At 39.9% G+C, this 18719-nt stretch overlaps 1 protein-coding gene across 1 annotated transcript; it reads right to left on the bottom strand.

Moving 5' to 3' along the window:
* Positions 1-715: 715 nt before the first annotated feature.
* On the bottom strand, positions 716-18379 carry LOC106640019 (zwei Ig domain protein zig-8-like). Its single transcript, XM_089588826.1, has 6 exons — positions 18208-18379; positions 9144-9367; positions 6830-7043; positions 6256-6406; positions 4041-4189; positions 716-930 (listed from the first exon to the last, which is right to left on the bottom strand). The coding sequence occupies exons 1-6, from the start codon at positions 18377-18379 to the stop codon at positions 812-814; spliced, it is 1029 nt and encodes a 342-aa protein (XP_089444952.1). The 3' UTR covers positions 716-811.
* Between the last annotated feature and the right edge of the window lie 340 nt (positions 18380-18719).

Genomic DNA, 18719 nt, shown 5'->3' with positions numbered 1-18719 from the left:
CGGGCTTCTGCATAAGCGTCGATCCTCCCCCGCGAGTTTGCGAGTACGCTAATTAAACGTAGGTATCCCCTTTGCTGCCTCCTCTGTCTTGTACAAACATACACGCGTTGCGTACACACGATTATATTGTATATGCAGGAGTCGTCGAAAAAGATCTGCTCTGCAGTGTCTCTTGCGTCGTCGTTGACCAAATCAATAAAAAAAACATGTTTATAAAATATAAAATTAAAAATTTTTTTTTTAATTTTCCATCACTCATTCGCTCGCACAGTCTGCAGAATCGCTCATCCCTCGCCATCTCACAAACTGATCTAACAACATATTACTATTATTATTATTATTATTATTATTATTATTATTATTATTATCATCATAATCACGTATACGTGTACTCTATACGTGTACCTTTATTATATATGTAGGTATAAATTTACCACAGTCACGCTTATCGTACCAATTCATTATCTTAGATCTGATAATTTTTCATAATTTTAAATCCGACCATACCAATATCTGTCTCTCTTTGTATTATATCATAAATGTAACAATCATAAGCAGCTCGATAAGCAGTGTATTATATGTAACAATGTATATACATACTAGTACGCGTACCTACACAATGACAGTGTATCATATACAAGTTTATATTTATATTTTATCTATACGTAGTATATATTATATGTACATACGGTGAGTCGAATTGATGCTTCTCCTCTAATCGTCGTCTTGATGAGTCTTGATGCGTAACCCTATTAAGTACCTATGGGCATAAATCCGTGTGTTTATAGCGGCGACAGTCATTGTGGCCCCTTCATCTGAGCAATAGCTGAAGAAGCGTCAGCAGAAGTATCGAGAGGCCGCTCGACCGTAAGAGTCCCAGGCTCGCGGTCGTGCCTGCGTCACCGTGTTGCATGGCTGCCGGTTGTTCCCCTACAACAATAAAAAAACACAACAATAATCATGCATCCACGACACGAAATACAAGTACTTATAATACGAACACCACGAGCGAACGTTATCTCGGCTGCTCCCTGGAATTCGCGGATGCTCCCTTCCCTATAGTAGGTATTTCAATGTAAACCAACGTTTATTGAAAGTGCAAAAAAGGTTAGTTTTTTTTCTAAATTTTCTAAATATGCAATAAGTGGTGTCGATTTCAATTTTAAGTATAACCTGCAAATTCATCCGACATATCCTATCTACCCAGCATATTGTTAATCTGGATACTATGAGGAAAAAACAAGGGTTGTTGGAGTGACAAAAATTGCCAATCACAGATTTAATTTAAATCATTTCACTCCCTTCAAATCTTGTAGTGCCAATCGTCGAAGAAGAAAAAACAAATAAAGTTGATGTAAAAAATAAATGAAATAACAAAAAAACACGTAAAATACAAACGCACATACTTGATAACTGCACACAATAAATTACAGTCTCATCTTTTTCTTCTACTCTCGACTTTTGTTGCATGATACATAATATACGTATGTACATGTTATATTATTATATGCGAAATAATTTGTCAATTCGAGCTACAAATGTATCTGTACTATAATATATGCACATCTGTAACCATATATATATATATATTATAAAATACGGAAAACGTTATCGGTCGCTAGCACCTTTTTGCCCACTCCATGAAATAACAGCGGCAGCAGCAGGGAGTAGGTATAATAGCACCGTCAAAGACTTGCCGTAGCCACGCCTTCAGCTCGTGCGGCGAAGGGAAGGGAAGGCGTCGAAGAATTAATTAAAGCGCCGGTGAGGTTGGCGAGGAAAAAAAAAAAAATAGCAACAAAAAAAAAAGAAGGAAAAGGGGGAACAAAAGACCGGCGAAGCACTAACAGAAAAGAAAAATTAATCTAATTAGGAGTCGCGCGATTGATTCAACTGATTTTTCGCGTGCAAACTCGGCTCCATAGCTATCACAGGCACCGCTCGATTGCGAGCTTGGAAGCGTATGAGTATAAGGGGAACAAAAAAGGCAAAGAAAAAAGCTCGTTGGGGGTATCGGCAAACGGTACCTATACATGATTAAAGAATTAAAGAAATTACAGGCAACGCTCCACACCTATACACACTAACGCTCCTTCCTTTTTTTTTTTTTTGGTGGGGGTGGGGGCTCGAAAATCCGATACGAGCTGGCAATTACACGAGAGGCGGCGAAATGCGCACTTGGGCAGCCAGCCAGAGCCGATTTCTCGCGCTCAGTACACTTGGAGATACAGGTATAGGCCATCAGGGGCAACGGAGCAAAGAGCTGGGACCAAAGTCAAATCTTTCAAGCCTTCCGTCTACCGTGCCATAGCGGAATATAATAATAATAACAATAATAATATATACACGTGTAGTGATGATGCGTGGGAGAATTTTACGCGTCGCCAAAGTGCTGCAGTGATACAGGTAGCTATACTTATTAAATGTGGTACTTTGTACGAAGTAGAGCAAAGAGATGAAATTAATATATATATATATATATATATATATATATATATATATATATATATATATATATATATATGTATGGAAAGATCCGAGCCCCCGTCTGATTGGGATGTTCAAGTTTATAATACATCTACAATGAACTTATTGAAATTACCAAATCGTCTGTGTGTAGAATTGTGCAGCGTGAAAAGAATGAATACGTATACCTAAATGCTACGGCGTTGCCGATTTTCAAACGAGACATTGTGCCTCTCTGGCCGGCCGTACCATAATTACCAATCGTATCCAATGTTCCGACAAAATATTTCGTACGAATTGAGAAAGGGAGGAGGGAAGAGATATGTACCCATACAGAGGTAGAGAAAAAAAAAAACTTACCGACGAGTAAGGTATATACATATAATTATCAAGCGAGTGGAGCGAGCTAAAACGCTGTACTTGCCGTACTCAACTAGGTAGGTATTATGCATACTCGTGTAGATAGAGAACAACTGAACTACCAACCGACAACCTAAAGAGCGTCATTCAGAGTGGATGTACAGTCACATTCACATGCTCTTGCCATCGGGATAGGCGTGGTGGTAATTTTACGATACATATTGGATGTTGATAATAATGCGACATCCCGATTTTATGTGTGTATAATATTAGGTAACGGTAAACATCGAATTATTTTCAACATCCAATATGTATCGTAAAATTACAAAAGTACATAATATACCCTGTGTGTACCTGCATATGGCCAATACAGAGGGCCAACAATTGTGCTTGAATTATACGAAATAATTAGGATAAGCCAACAATTTTTCTCGCCGGCAATCTTGGGTACATGAGAATCATGCACGCGCGACCTATATCGTTGAACAAACACGTATTTAAGTATATTATAGCTACCTCTGTGAGTCTCACATGTGCTTTTTCACCACGCAATGCTCCTCGAGGAGGGTCTAGGCAACCTTCTCGCAGCAAAAATTGCCTAATTTCCCCCTCTACCCCCCTCCCAGTAAATGGGAGGCCTCCCATCCCTTTCCTTGTCCTTTTTCCAAGTGCTAAGTGCCCATAGTAGTGCCCTTATTAAAGGAACCGGACGTAGAGCACTATAATATATAAAAAAAAAAAAAAAAAAAAAAAAGTATATTATAGGTACCTATACCTTATGAGTGGGATTGGCCAAGTACCATCAGCTGTACGTCAAGTATATATTATTATTATTATTATTATCATGTATCGTTGAGTAGGTAGTCGGGGGGATGACAGATTTGTTGTACTTAATTTTATTGAATTAAATTAGCCACTGCGTGGTCCCTGCACCTTATTGTTGTCGCACGCAAGGAACAAGAAACAAAATAGGTACACGAATAACACGTGGAGGTAAGAGGCGTGCAGGTTACACCTGGGACAGGTCGGTGCAATTAAATGATTCGGATCACTCGTTGGCATGTCCATATATACTTGTACGGTTATAAGCGGTTATAAGCTGTATAGGCATAGCCCGTTAACCTATTATTATTATTATTATTATTATTATTATTATTATTATTATTATTATATGCAAGCCATGGTATGAAAGTATACACGCGCGATCGACTTACCGTTGAGCACGTGGACGTAGGCGGTAGCACGGGCAGCCTTGCTCGATACGCAGCTGTAGTTGCCGCTGTCGCCGAGGGACGCTCGGGTTATCATGAGCTTGCTCACGGTGCCGCCTTTGGACTTTTCCGTCTCGAGTGATACGCCACCCCTGAAAAACATTGCAAGACGATAAGTAATTGTTGCTACATATCGACACCTCGGACGCAGAAAGCGCTTTGCCCCCCACCCCCTCACACCCCAAAACAAAGTTCCTATAGTGGCAATAATTATACTCAGCTGTGTTTGTTTTTAATGTTACTTATTGTATGGTAAGCATCGCAATACTAAACAAAGGACTTGAATATTCCGAATATGACTACAGCAGTTTTCGACAATTTCGCATCGTATACCTATTACGACAAATTTATTTATGATTTATCTCTGTGATCGATATGATGATCAAAAACCTGTGTCTTATCCATTTTTTTTTTTTCTTACAAAATAAAACAGACAGTATTTCTGTAATATGCACCGATTAAGGGGGAAAAAAAAATCCTTCGAACTAGCGCTTTTTTAAAGGCAATTGAACTAGTTTGGGGATGATGTATTTGAAGCTTTTGTCTACAATTGTTACCCGTATTTGGCAAGTAGGTACAATTAATCTTACGTCCCTTGAATATAAATATATCGATGGGCATGCGCCAATGTAACACTGGACATTTGTTTAATATATGTATAATAATAGCCGTCGCTCTTTGCTTTGGAAAAGTTCATAATTATATAGTCACAAGTTCACCTATTCTTTCAATATATATATATATATATATATATATATATATATATATATATATATATATATATATATATTGCATGATACATACAGCATGACGTAGATTATTATCCTTGAGGGGGTTCAGTTAATAGCGCGCGGCTTGTGTAACCTTTGATTTATTGCCGGCAGTAGGTACGATATAATATACACCCGATGCCTATAGGTTCTAGACACCCGTACCTACCTACGGAGAAAAGCCCCTTTGCTCTACGCCCCATTTGGTCTCTAATAATTCTTTGATTAATTACGGGCCTTTCACGTCCAACTCGTTAACTCTCTCTCTCTCTGCTACTTATTGCACTGCACTGCTGTCCGACCGACTTTACCGTAAAAATTTCGCCTAGTACAAGTACCTTTCGTCCTCCATGACTTTAGGTTTGTTCAAAACCCCCCTTTCGTTTGGTCCCGGTTCTTCACTGTATGGGTACTTATACTTTTTCCCACGAAATTAAACAGAACCTAGTTCTGCTCTATATACGTATATTTTGTGGAAGATAAGTATATAAACGGGACCGAACCAAAGGGTATATCCGATACCGGGATATCGCCAATAGCGTTCATCGTTGAACCGCACATCATTCTCGTCATTAGAGATTTTGCGGAGATTCTTATTGTGCGACAATGATTGAGACGAAGGAGAACAAAACTATCAAATTATTATAATTGCCCATGGTACTCGTATTTTTTTATTATTCAGTATTGTTTTCGCTACATCCATTAGAGGGAGCTTGGGCGTCGAGGCCGCGAAAAGCACTAACGGCGTATACATATAATTTACATTTTATTTGAATAATACGCGCATATCTATGCAAAGACGTTCAACGGTGTCATAAAAATTCGAGGAGGTGTCGTTTAAATTCAACGTTTTTACGCTCAAGACAGACATAATCGAGACGCGTAAGAGCTGAGAGGTGGGAATGGGGGGGGGGGTAAGTATAGGCAAGTACCTACTTGTTTTATTGATATTAAAATTGAAAAGTTATCCAATACCTATAGGCGCCCCTATGTATAACATACCTTACATGTTATTGAAAATCAAACCATCTTTATCAAAATCAAACCGACATTATTGAAAATCAAACCGACTTTATCGGTGACTGTATTATAAATAAGTAGTAGGTATAAATGACCTTTTTTTGAAAGTTGACGGAGGATTCGTAATTTTCCCAGAAGGGAGCAATAATAATTTTGTATAGGTATTTCATCCTCTTTTCTTCGGATCCCTGAGTCCGAAATAACACCCTTGAGGCGCAACAAATTGTACAAGTAACCATAGTATAATACGAGTAATATGAAGAACCGGTAATGGTAGTCGAGATAATTATTTGTGGCGCATGGATATATATATATATATATATATATATATATATATATATATATATATATATATATATGGTACGTACCTCGGGCCGTCAAAGTCGATGACCGTGCCGGCGTGGTACCAAGTCACGTTGCTCGGTGGCACGCCCTGCGAGTTGACCGTGCAGGTCAAGCTGATCGTGCTGCCCTTCATCACGTGCACCTCCTCTTGGCCCAAGATCTCCACTTTCACGTCTGCAAACAACTCGTGTCTACGTATACTCTCTACCTCTCTCTATTTGCTTTTCCTATCGTAACACTATATTCTGGTGCAGGATATACTTAACGCATTACAGATCAGGAATGGACGGGAGCACCGGTAAGCAGCCAAGAAAAATAAGTATCCTCGGGCGTTTGGAATACTTTTTTTTTTTTTTGTTTTTTTTTCCCCAGTTAGTTTTTTTGTATACGGGTTTTCTTTTTTTCCGTAGGTATATCGAGCTGCCGAGCAAAAAGTAATTCTATATAGCAGCCGAGAGGCTCGATCGATTCGTATACGGACACCCGAGATGCGGGGGGAAAAAAGTTGTCGATGCAGAGGTCCAAAAAGAAAATGAAAAAATAAATACAGAGCGGGAGGGAGAAATTCGGCGACACCAAAGAAATGAAAAATCCAACCTAGAACCCGAAGATTGTGCGCCAGGTGTATTTTCGGCTCGGTGTTGACTTGGCACTCGTAGATACCCTCGTCCCTTGGCTGCACCAAATCTATTCTTAGATTCCAATCGTCCGGGGCTTCGGCGTTGTAGATAACGGTGAACCTCGCGTCGCTCGTGTACGTGTGGGCCATAGACGTCAAGATATGCAAATCCCTCTTTCTTATCCAGGAGACCTGCAACAGAGATAGATAGATGGACGTAATACTTCTCCTCCGTATATCTCTCCCGTGAATTCCAAATTCATCGACTGGACGTCCATTGTGTATATAACGAGCTTATCTGGGCAGAGCGTGCATGTGTACATACGGAGGGAGAGGAGTGCGCTGCATCTTCTTTGCGGCCCATCCTTACGGCTAATTTAATGCGACCGGCGTCCCCTACCGAGCCCTGCGATAATTTTCTTATCTGCTAACGAGCATCTCGATCCGGGGCGCGCCCGTAAGATACCAAGCGCAAGAAATCTCCGTTGTCTACTCCTCCCCCATTTTCCAACCCTCCCGGACCTCTTTAGCGTAAACCCGTCGATCCCTTGCCCGGCCCTGAAATACCGCCAAGTGCTTTTTCTCATCCCCAAATAACAGGTATAGTCTCATGTAGGGAAGGCCTTTTTTTTTTTTTTTTTTTTTTTTTTCTTCTCCCCCTCTCTCATTGCTTTTCTTGATCCATCCATTTCGTACGAGACGCGAAAATGATTCAATTTTTTTTTGCGAGTTAAAATGATGTGACAACACGTTTGCCAACGTCGGTCTACCTCTTTCCCAGCTGTTGAGTAGATTTCAATTTGCTTCCAACATTTGCATTAATTGCGATGCGTAGCTCTTCTCTCTCCCTACTTTAATAATCAACTGTCTTTCCAATAAGGCTAATAAATGCAGAGTTTAACTCCATTTTGTCACTTTGACTTTTCATTTCAATATATAACAGACCGCCTTCTCTACACGCATATTTTACTCATATATTGTTTGTTTTATCTTGCCTCCTTCTCCCTCCACTGCTGTTTTCTCTCTATCGCTTTTTTTTTTTTTTTTTTTTTTTTTTTTTTTTGTTCTTTTCCTCCGAAGAATATATTTATATGTATATATAGGTATTGCGTTTGTTCGTTGGTCAGGAAAATGTTTCCTCCCAATTAATTGGTAAAATCCTTCACACGAATGCTGCTAGTTCTTGAGGGAGCAGCCGTATGATTATAATACCTGTTCTTCCTCCCTCCCTGGTTCGGTTCGATGGCTACGTTCCGAAATTTTACTCGATAGCGTTGTGATAAACAATAATCCATCATCCCTTTACGAACTCAATTCTCAAGGTGAATGATTTTTTTTTTTTACTTTCTCTTCGAATCGGTATTTCCTGACTATGACGTTACATCAAGTCAAGAAAAAATAATGAAGCTCGTGTTCTCTGAATAGAAAAAAAAAAAAAAAATAATAATAAATACACCTGAATTGATAAAGGGAAAAAGTAGATACCTACGTATAAGTACGATGAGAAGGGAAATTTTACCGCATGGTCCAGTCATCTCTGGCCCCTTATCCTATGAATGTATACTTACATGTGTGTGTGTACAGACACACGTTTCTCCTTGTTGTACACGTATAATTATTTTACGGCCGAACGCGTTCTCGGGCGCTTTCAAAGGCAGTTTGGGATTCTTATTAAATTGGAGGGCTAATTAATTTTCGACCAACTTTCATATTCCAACCTCAAAAGAAAATCACGCTCAGGAAATTGAGTTGCCCGCATAAGGTATGAAACTTTCAAGATCCGCAATGTCATGGTATTCCCCCGAATTTCTTTCTTTTCTTTTCTTTTTTCCCAATCATCGCTCCAAGTGCATGCCCCAAGAAGGATAATAAAAACAAGAAGAAGAATCATCATCAAGTATTTGGGGAATAAGAGAGAATATCATGCTGATAATAACAACAACAACAACAACAACAACAATAATAATAATAATAATAATAATAATAATAACGAATAAATAAATAAATAATAAGAGTGGTTGGTATACACGAGTGTACGAGTGTCGGGTGGATTTGAAGTGCATCGATGTATTTTATACGTTAGTATTTGTAGGGCAAGGTTACACTGGGTGATCATTTAATGGACAATAAAATTATTCGTAATTTCCAAGATGTTCAACATAGAGGTAAACGAACAATGGAGATACGAGAAATTTGTCATCCGGAGTATGCTACGTACGTACAACGGCAAGTAAGGCCGGCGTACGTGAGGTAGCAGTGCTCGTGGACGACATATTTTTCCTGTACACTCACCGTTCTGTTGCCGAGGTTCCTGACCCTGCAGTGCAAAACGGCCGGCTGGCCAACGAGGACGGTCACGTTCTCCCTGGCCTCGTCGGCGAAATGCGTCCTTCCTGACGTACTCACCACCGTGGTCCTCGCCTGCTGCTGGACCGAGCCGACGGCACCGCCGCTACTGTCCTCCCTCTTATTTGGAGGGCCGCTCGTTGCTGCGACCCCATCGATCAGCCTGGCTCCTGGGAAAAAATCACCGGGAAATTTCCGGCTTAAGCATATATTGTATGTATATACATGGCATACACTGCGAGATTGCAGCTGTCCCAATAACCGTGCTGCAGTGCAGTAGCGATGATACGCTCATAGGTATATATTTGAAACGCAAATTTTTTTTCACATTGCCCCGGCTCCGCCTATCCATCGACATTCACCTTTATTGTTCAATTATTTACACTTTTTTATGTAATATTATAGGCACGCGAGATGACGAGTCATTCGTTGGATACGTGTGTGTGTGTATGTGAATATTATGTAGGTACCCGTCGATACTTCTCTCTCTCTCTCTCTCTGCCAGCGACACCTGATTAACCCATACTTATTATACCACTACACGTTTACATGCTTTCATTACATATACTTTCGACATAGGTTCGACATCAAAATCTTATTTACGAGATTTCAATTTTCATCGAGCGCTCATTCTGCGTCACTGGTCGTTATAACTTTTACCCCCCCCCCCCTTCCCCATTCCTCTCCCCTCAATGGATGCAGCCAAAATTGTGGACCACTATAAAGTACAAATTAATTTTCGTAATTAACAGTGCGGCTCCGAATTACCCAGACATCTTTATAAAATGGGGATTAGTACGCGTTCGCTCGAGGAAAGTACTTCTTTTTAATTAGCTGTTTGAGTGCATGCACCGCAGACAATGAAAAAAAAAAAAGTTTTCGTCATTAATTAATCATATATTCCGTAACTGTTTGAATAATTGACATATGTCGCTGGATCCAAACGTACACCTATACTATACACGTAGGTTTGATTAAATGACAAATTTTTAATCAAGCCAGCTTTGTCCAATTTTTATGCTCGCGTATGCCGCCTTTACTATTATTACTCATATTATAATTACTATCTTGTTATTTACTTTTTTTTTTTGACTCTACAAAAAATACGTAATTATCATATAGGCAGATGAAATTGCGCATCTCCTAGCTCAAAATTGATTCCGTTATTTGGCCAAAAGTCCACAGAACGTAAATTTTAACCTGACGCAACTCCGTACGTATCCGTGCGATGCTCCTAGGTATGAAGTATTATGAGCGCATCAGCGGACACTGCGCGGATAACACAATAAAGGTGATTTCGGTGTAGTGATTCCCGCGAAAGGACAAATAACCAACAACCCCAATAACCCGTACGCTCGTTATCACTCGGTGCGCTCACTCGTACAATAATTTTTTTTTTTTTTTATTCTCGACCAGTGGAATATCGTTGGTCTCGTCAGAGTTTAACGAATGCTTTTGTTCTTATTGACAAGCATGTACGCGCGTGCCGTCCATAAAAGTAAGCCCTAGTCTGGTAATAATTGCCGCTTATTTCTATTAAAACAATCTTTCCTTTTCTCCTTTTTCTATTCACTCCTCGGTATATCATATACGTATCACATATGATACTCTCTCTCTCTCTCTCTCTCTCTGTTGATTTCTATTTGTATTTCGCGTACATCGATAATCTTTTACTCGTATATACGCTTGTACGTTTATATGCACGGTTATTCAGCCGAGCGGTAATGAATCGTGTACAAATTGCACGGATAAATCGCTCGATGGACTTTGAAATACTTTGCTTGTGAATATTCATGGCGGTGGTGGTGTGGTAGTGGCGCGAGCGGATGATAATATACAATCACACGGGTATTCAATGTGTGTTGTGTGATAAAGGCCGGTGTCTATTCGTTTTGAATAACGGCAATAACCCGTCGTCGTGGCTGGACGTGGTAATTAAATTCTCTTTTCGTTTTCGCAAATGAACGTGAGGAAAAAAAAAAATATATATATATATATATATACCCTCAAGTGAGTGCGTTTATGGCGGGGGCCATCATCGTGACTCTAGCGAGGCAAGGGCAAAATAATAAATCTGGCCTAGCGACGAAGGAACAAAAAACAAAGAGGAGATAAGAGTACTGGGACGCGAAAATCGGGCCTCTGCAGCTGCGTGGACGGATGTTATGTAATACCTATATGTATATAATATGATATAATATAATGTTATTCCAGCGCGATCCCAAAAGTCAGCAGTGCCAGTGCTGCCTCATTAAGCCGTCACCGGTTCACCGGTAACACTGTTGGTCGCTGTTGTTTTTCCTCCTCCTGGCAGGCATCACTTTCTCGCGAGCAATCCGCGTAGTATATATATATATATATATATAAACAGCATCCATCCCCGTGCAAAATCTCTCCCCCTCTGCGTGTGCGTGTTAAAAGCATTCATCACCCAGCAAAAGGGGGTATCGTGTCGGTAGGTGGGTTGTTGTTGGGTATACACACGCCCTTGGGTCCAATAATAAATTTACCGAGGATTGTCACTTGTCAATTAGTTACTGCAGCAGCTCTTATCCCTGCGATCTACCGTCACTGATATAGGTATATCATTTGAGCTCACACACACATATAAAAATAGGCATATATATATATACTCCTTTCCTCCTTTTACCCACCGTCGTGCTCGAGCTCTACTTTCACTCCCTCTTTGTTATTTTATGATATTATATGTAACATGTATATCATTTTAGTACTATGGTTAAATGCTCTTGACCACTTGAAACCCGTACATCCGTTAAATGGATAATAATTGTGTGTGCATTATAAATATCCCATATGGGGGTTTCCATGTCATTCGCATATATATATATATATAATTATAGCTTATAAACGTGAAGCAGTGATTGCGTAAACTCGGAGCAAACAGGGGGCGCGGCTATTCGTCCGGATTTTTTATTATTTTCATTTCATGAGCGATGTATGTGAATACGTAGGGGTTGGTTGGCCGCGGCTGCGACGATTGGCCTCATCCGACGGCGGCGGATCCAGGGCTTTTCGAAACGCGCGACCGGAATATTAATTCCTTGCCCGCGGAACAGAGGCAGGTATAGGTACCTGCTGCCGTAGCCGGCTCGGGCTTGGGATCGGGACTTGATTTCACGCCCCCGCTTCGTACGTGCCGTGAAATAAGCGTGGTATTAAAAGGACTTTTTTTTTCTTTTTCTTTTCTTCTCTCACGTGGCCAAACGACTAATTTACGACGAGCAGGCCTGGATTTTAGGCTTTTCGGATTCAATGTCCCTTTATCTTCCTTCCTCTTATTTCATCGACAGGATTATAAGGTGTCCGAGAAGCCGGCTTTACTTTGACCCTTTGCTGCTGCTGCTGCTTCTCTGCTATATTTTACAGTGAGCTACACTCACGCCCCAATGTAGACAATGCGGATGCGTTTTAAGAAAAAGTTGAGCAATACTTTGAGGCGTCCGTATTAGGCACACGTATGCGGTGTACGAAAAGAGAGAGGAGAAAAGTGATATTTATATACATTATATACATATAGCAAAAAAAATAAATAAACAAGAATCGCATAATGCAAGTAATCTGGGGGGGGGAGCACATTCATACCCCCATAAGTAAAGACAAAAGCTGGAAAAACGAAAATGGTATTGTCCCGCGTGAGGTTTGTCGTATAGGGATGAAGCGAATGTATATACAGTATAATACGAGGTATAATATGTCATAACACGTGATGTATATAACAAAGTCGGGGGGGGGGGGGGGAAAGGGAGAAACGCGATCCCACTCGTCAGTTGACAGAACCGTTGTGTCGGGGTACATCTTCACATTTTGTAGAAATATTTTACCTCCCCCCCCCCCTTAATTTGCTGTCGTTGTTGAATTAGAATTGATGACGAAATTATGGTATATACATACACACACGAATAAAACATCCCTCTTACAATGAACATTAAGTATATGACGTATACTTACCCAACTCGATTGGGATTTTTCAGCCGGAGCGAAGATCACGGGGGCGCGATAAATTTAGCCCCTACCCCCCCCCCCCCCCCACCAAAAAAAAAGAGTCTGTGTGCTCCTACTATACTGCGGGCTGGCTGATTAATTATTCGGGCTTGTTTCGGCTCGTTTCTTCTTACGGGTAGGTGTACCGAGGGGAACGTGTACGTTGTAATTTTATGCTTACTTCAAATTGGACGACATCTAATGAATCGTTTCGATTCGTCCGTATCAATTTACTTGAAACGTTGAATTATTAATTGGCTTCAACGAGTATATAATTTACAGTTTAGTATTACGATGTCAAGGGGTTTTTTACCTACATACCTAATTATTATACACGGACAATTGGTGCGAGTACCTCAGTTGGAGATACGTAAGTAAACGAGTGGCTGCCGAAGTACCTCGTTTGTATTGCTTATATAATCACGAAATCCGAGAAATATAATCATACCCACGTAATATAGGCCTTATATTTATGTACGTATATATTCGTGTCGTATGAGTACTTATTATATAACATGAAATTCGTGCATCTAGTGAGTGTTGTACGTTGTACAACAAATACCTCTCTTTATTCATCACACTTTATACATTGACCTGGATCGGGCATTAAAATGCAATATACATTATTATTACTAATATCGTAGTGTACATTTTACACACACACACACACACACACACACAAGTGTACACTCGGAAATTTTAATACGTGTACTTATATAGGCGCATTAAAATTGCTATCACTTTTATACGGGAAAGTTGACTCGAATGTATTGTCACGTAAGCGTAATCACTTGATGATTAATACATAGTATAGACCTTATACCTGAGATTTTCAAATTTTTTCCCGAATTCAGAACATGTTGTGTGCCAGTAATTGAGTTACTTTTCGTCAAAAATTTTGCAAAGTCGTAGTTAAAAAGAATTTGGAATTTTTATTTCCAAACATACTTTAAATTACCCTCGAGGAAGGTGAGCCGTTGTTGTATCTATCGATGGCGAAAAAAAAAAGAAAGAAAGAAAAGTAGTTACATTCATTTTCATGGGGGTGCTTCGGAAGTTAAAGCAAAAGAAAAAAATTTGGGGGAAAAATTATTCCCAGGAATTTAACATTTGCGTCGAGGTTGATGGGGATTTTTCCCGAGTACTTAATAGACCTTTCACTCGCTCGGAACGACTCGGTTCAATCATAAAGACATAGATGGAGAAGAAGACGCGGGAGCCCAAACCACCCCGTGGGAGTAAATTTAAGCAAATTGAGCAAAGCATCTGCGGTGCGCGGGCTTCTCTTTGTAATTAAACTCACGGAAATCTAATTTTCTACCCGAAAAAAGGTCAACCACCGCGCGCCCTTTATATAATCCTAAATCACCCGTGGTTTTTCAACCCAAAGATAACAACTTTTTTTTTCCCGCTGGCTTGCACCATGAGTTATGACATACCTGGGCGGTGGGCTCACGTCGGTAAACCAACCACTTAATATTCGCAATTGGATTTATTTTCTTACTCGTGCCCGGGAAACCCTGTGCCTCCTGGTTCACATTTTTTCATTTCCCGCTCTCGCTAATCCACCATCGAGCGGCCAGCTTATGGAAGCGCCGCGAATGAAAAATTGAATTTCATAAAATTTGAAAGCGTGACAAAAGAAAAAAAAAAAAATGTATCGATTCATCCGGTCGCGCTCTGATGGTGGACACGTGCACCGAGAGAAATAAAGCTGCCCGACATAATCCGCATATATGGTTGGTTTTTCTCTGGCTCTTAAATAGATAGATAGAGAAAGAATGGAGCGCGAGGAAAAACAATAGCGTGAAACAAGCAGGCGTGGAAAATCTCCTTTCAAATTTTTTTGATAAATCAATCGTCTGCACCTATACCCATCCTCCTACAATTGCTCATTCAAATTTATTTAACACGGTGCTTGCTTGTGGAGAGTTGGAGCTGAAAAATAATTACGCTTTTTCTCTCTCTCGCGATAAAAAAAAAAAAAAAAAAAAAAATATGTACAGATCTTGGGCGTTATTTCTTTGCGATTGATACCTTCGAGAATAGAGGTGGAACCGCTCAGTGATGGTTCAAAAAAGAGGAGAAAAAAAAAAAAAGAAAAGTGTCGTCGCCATTGCCACTACAGTCTCCTAGTAATATGCACCTATTTGACTTTCCATCAGGCAAGCGAGCGTGTCACGGGAAGCACGATCCATTACAAATCAAATTGACAAAGCTCCTTCTCGCGAGGATGAGAGAGCTGCAGGGTGGTAGTGGGAAAAAAACGCAAGCAAGAGTAATATAAGAGCAGAGAGAGAGAGAGAGAGAGAGCGAAAGGGGCCAAATAGAGAGAAACGCGCGGGGGATCTCTTTTCTTCCGATTCTCCGTAGGTGTGCTGTACCACTACTACCGTTACTATTACTCCTTGGATCTAAAAATATAGAGTACATATTATATAGCTGTTGTTGCCTGCATCCTACACCCACACACGTGTGTGTGTGTGTGTAAGCATACGTGTATATAAATATATGGACGTGGTACCGTTGTGTGCCGTGGAAAAAAGTGGAAGAGAGAGAGAGGATCACACGATCGCAGCTGCAAGCAGCGGTAAAGCTAAACGCCCGCTCGCCACTAAAACGCTCTTCTTCTACCCCTCCTCGCGTCTCGTCGACGTCCTTCCCGTATCTCTTTTATCCTCACTTACATCCCCCTCTTTGAGGCATTTTTTCACGATAGCCCCCCGGGCTGCTGAATTGTAGTAACCTAAATCTACAAAGACATCCGACAATGGCTCGTGTTTTCTCTCTCTCTCTCTCTTTGATACACATAGTCTTTTGTACCTACACATACGAGAAAGAGAAAGAGAGCGCGTCGAGGGAAAAAACTAAGTGTTCGGAAACGATGCGAGGGTAAAGAGGCCTCTTCCACCAACGATATCAAACTCAAAAAGAGAAAGAAAACGACGACGATGGGGCAATGGAGTCGAGAGAGAGACTGTCAGCTACTCGCGCAAAGTCGCAAATCCAATATTACCAATACTCACCGCGCGACTTGATTCCATGATTTCTGATTTCTGAACGCCGATTCTAAACTCTTCTCTCAACGGCCCCCCTGAACTTTTTATAAGTACTTTTTTCATCACCCCCCCTCCCTCCTCCTCCTCTTTCCTCCCTTTGACCATCTATGTATGGTGTGTATATCGGTGATAGCACTTGACGCTTTTACTTTGAAGTGGCTGATGAAAGCTTGATCCTTTCAACTTGAACGTCATTGCTATCACTGCTACGGTAGGTCTTTCACACAGTAGCTCCGATTTTCTCGCCGTGCCAACCTCAGACACGGAACATTTTTATCACGATAGAAGCGCACACTTTTATACATCATATATTACGAGCGCGCACCTCAACGACTCGTATAGACTTGAATTTTACCAATGCCCGAAACATTAAAAAAAAAACCTCTAAACTATATTTTTATTACAATAGCAATTATAATAATGAAGAAGCGTGGAAGAATTATTAATAAAGCCCACAGACGTTTATTACTCGGCAGATTACGTACAAACACCGGAGGTGAAGAGGTCGTTTGAATGTACACTACACAAATAACTTTTTTTTTTATTGATGATATTTTAGTTGTCGTTGCACCTGTGACTTTATATGGATTATTAGTATAAGTAACGCCTGATCCAGTACCTACAAGGGACTCTATTATATGTTATCCTCGACATCAGTACCTAGGTACCAGCCTTGGAAAAAAAAAAAAATCACCCAATCCAGGATTAAAGTGTTTTGGTCTTTTCCAGCAATTATTCATCTAAATTTATTTCGAGGTGGATGTAACTCTTTATACCATACGTAAGATCTACCATTTCATCGAAAAAAATGGTATATTTTATTTAATTGTTATCTTTGTGTATAGCCATTAAAAGAGGGATGTCTATAATACACGTTTCAGCTGATTCGTATATAAAAATAATGAAGTGGCAACACCTTGTTAAATTGGTTGAGTCAAGAGTGTAATCCCCAGTCAGGTTCTAGTTTTTTTTTTTTTTTTTGCTGACGATTCTCGCCGGAAAAATAATTCGTGATACCGAATGAACTTAAGAATATGGTTTGTGTAGGAATACTTGATGTGAAATAAATAATTAAGATAAAACAAAATGTGAATAGATACTGTTTGAAAAAATTAAAAAAAAAAAAATAAAAAATTGATATGGTGATACACCAATGCAAAACAAAAATATCAGCTGTGTAAGTTTTTACATTAATCCTACGCCTTGAAACAAAGTTATAGATGAAATTTTACAAAAATTTGAATTTTTTCGAGGATTTATTTTTTTGATTATTTTTTTGATATTTACTTTTTTGATTATTTATTCATTGAATATCATTGTTTATAACCGTTTTAAGTACCTGACATTATCTAGTTATTGGTATTTGGCATTGATAATGCAGAAAAAGCTACTTGTTCTTCATATTTGTAACGTTTGCAACAAACAGACACTCCATATAGTACGTCGGCTAAGTCTGTCGGCTAGTTTCAGCTTCATCTAGGTCTTATAGGTAACCAAGATTCGTGTACGAAAATGTAACAGCGAAAAAAATATAAAAATCAATGACCAATTAATTGTAGGCACTTTATTACATTTATTCACCCTTGTGGATTTTACGTTCAATTTCTTAACATTATTATTATTATTATTATTATTATTATTATTATTATTATTATTATTATTAATATTGTTATTTATTTTTTTATGATTCCCCTTTTACTAATGTTTCTATCATTACCTCAATATGCTCCAACCATTCGTTTAATCTCGATCGACCATGAAAATTGTTAATCTAACGACAAATGCGATTAATCATATCCATTGCATTATGAATTATTATAATCATTATTAAATAATAGCGTGAACCGCTTGATCGGAGAACAGAAAGTGGGTGTAAAAACCTGTGTACGCGAGTGAACGAGGATCCAAAAAAACGCAATTTGTTTAGCCACGCGCGCTCAAGTGCTTACCTGAGGGCTGTTGCGGCTGTACGTGCCCGGCATGCTGCTGCTCGAGGCTGTTTTGCGTCGCGAAGGAGGACGACGACGACGACTCGGCGCGTAACAGGTAGGCCAGCCCGAGGAAAAGCACGAGCGTGACACAGGCGTAATGTTGTCGCCACTGCTTGCCGACGCTGGCCATTTCTCTGGCCCCCTTTGCCCCCCGTACTCCCGTACTTGCAGAAAGTAGGTACACTACATGTAGTAAAGCCACCTATCGTATCCGCTCATCTCCTCATTTTGTCTCCTGCTATCGCACTAAGTATAAATCATCATCATCGCGTATACTACTATTACCATGCATGGGGCCACACCAGATTTTACTTTTTTTTTTTTTTTTTTTTCACCACAACCACTTTTACCTGCACTGTCGACACTTTTATCACCAAAATATCACCCCATCGGCAAACTTTACGCACAGGCCGACGTAATAACAATACTGTTTATTTTGCTGTTGTTCCATCCTTTGCAAAAATACAAGT

The sequence above is a fragment of the Copidosoma floridanum genome, unplaced genomic scaffold, assembly GCF_036245765.1.
Source record: "Copidosoma floridanum isolate Cflo_tuat_1 unplaced genomic scaffold, Cflo_Japanese_pri ptg000007l, whole genome shotgun sequence".
Taxonomy (NCBI): domain Eukaryota; kingdom Metazoa; phylum Arthropoda; class Insecta; order Hymenoptera; family Encyrtidae; genus Copidosoma; species Copidosoma floridanum.
This window is presented reverse-complemented; position numbering and strand designations above follow the sequence as displayed.

Coding starts and splice junctions, on each gene's coding strand:
- LOC106640019 (XM_089588826.1), bottom strand. CDS start 18,379: ATGGCCAGCGTCGGCAAGCAGTGGCGACAACATTACGCCTGTGTCACG. Junction 6,407..6,829: donor GCACAATCTTCGGGTTCTAG/GTTGGATTTTTC, acceptor AGTTGTTTGCAG/ACGTGAAAGTGGAGATCTTG. Junction 4,190..6,255: donor ATCGACTTTGACGGCCCGAG/GTACGTACCATA, acceptor AATGTTTTTCAG/GGGTGGCGTATCACTCGAGA.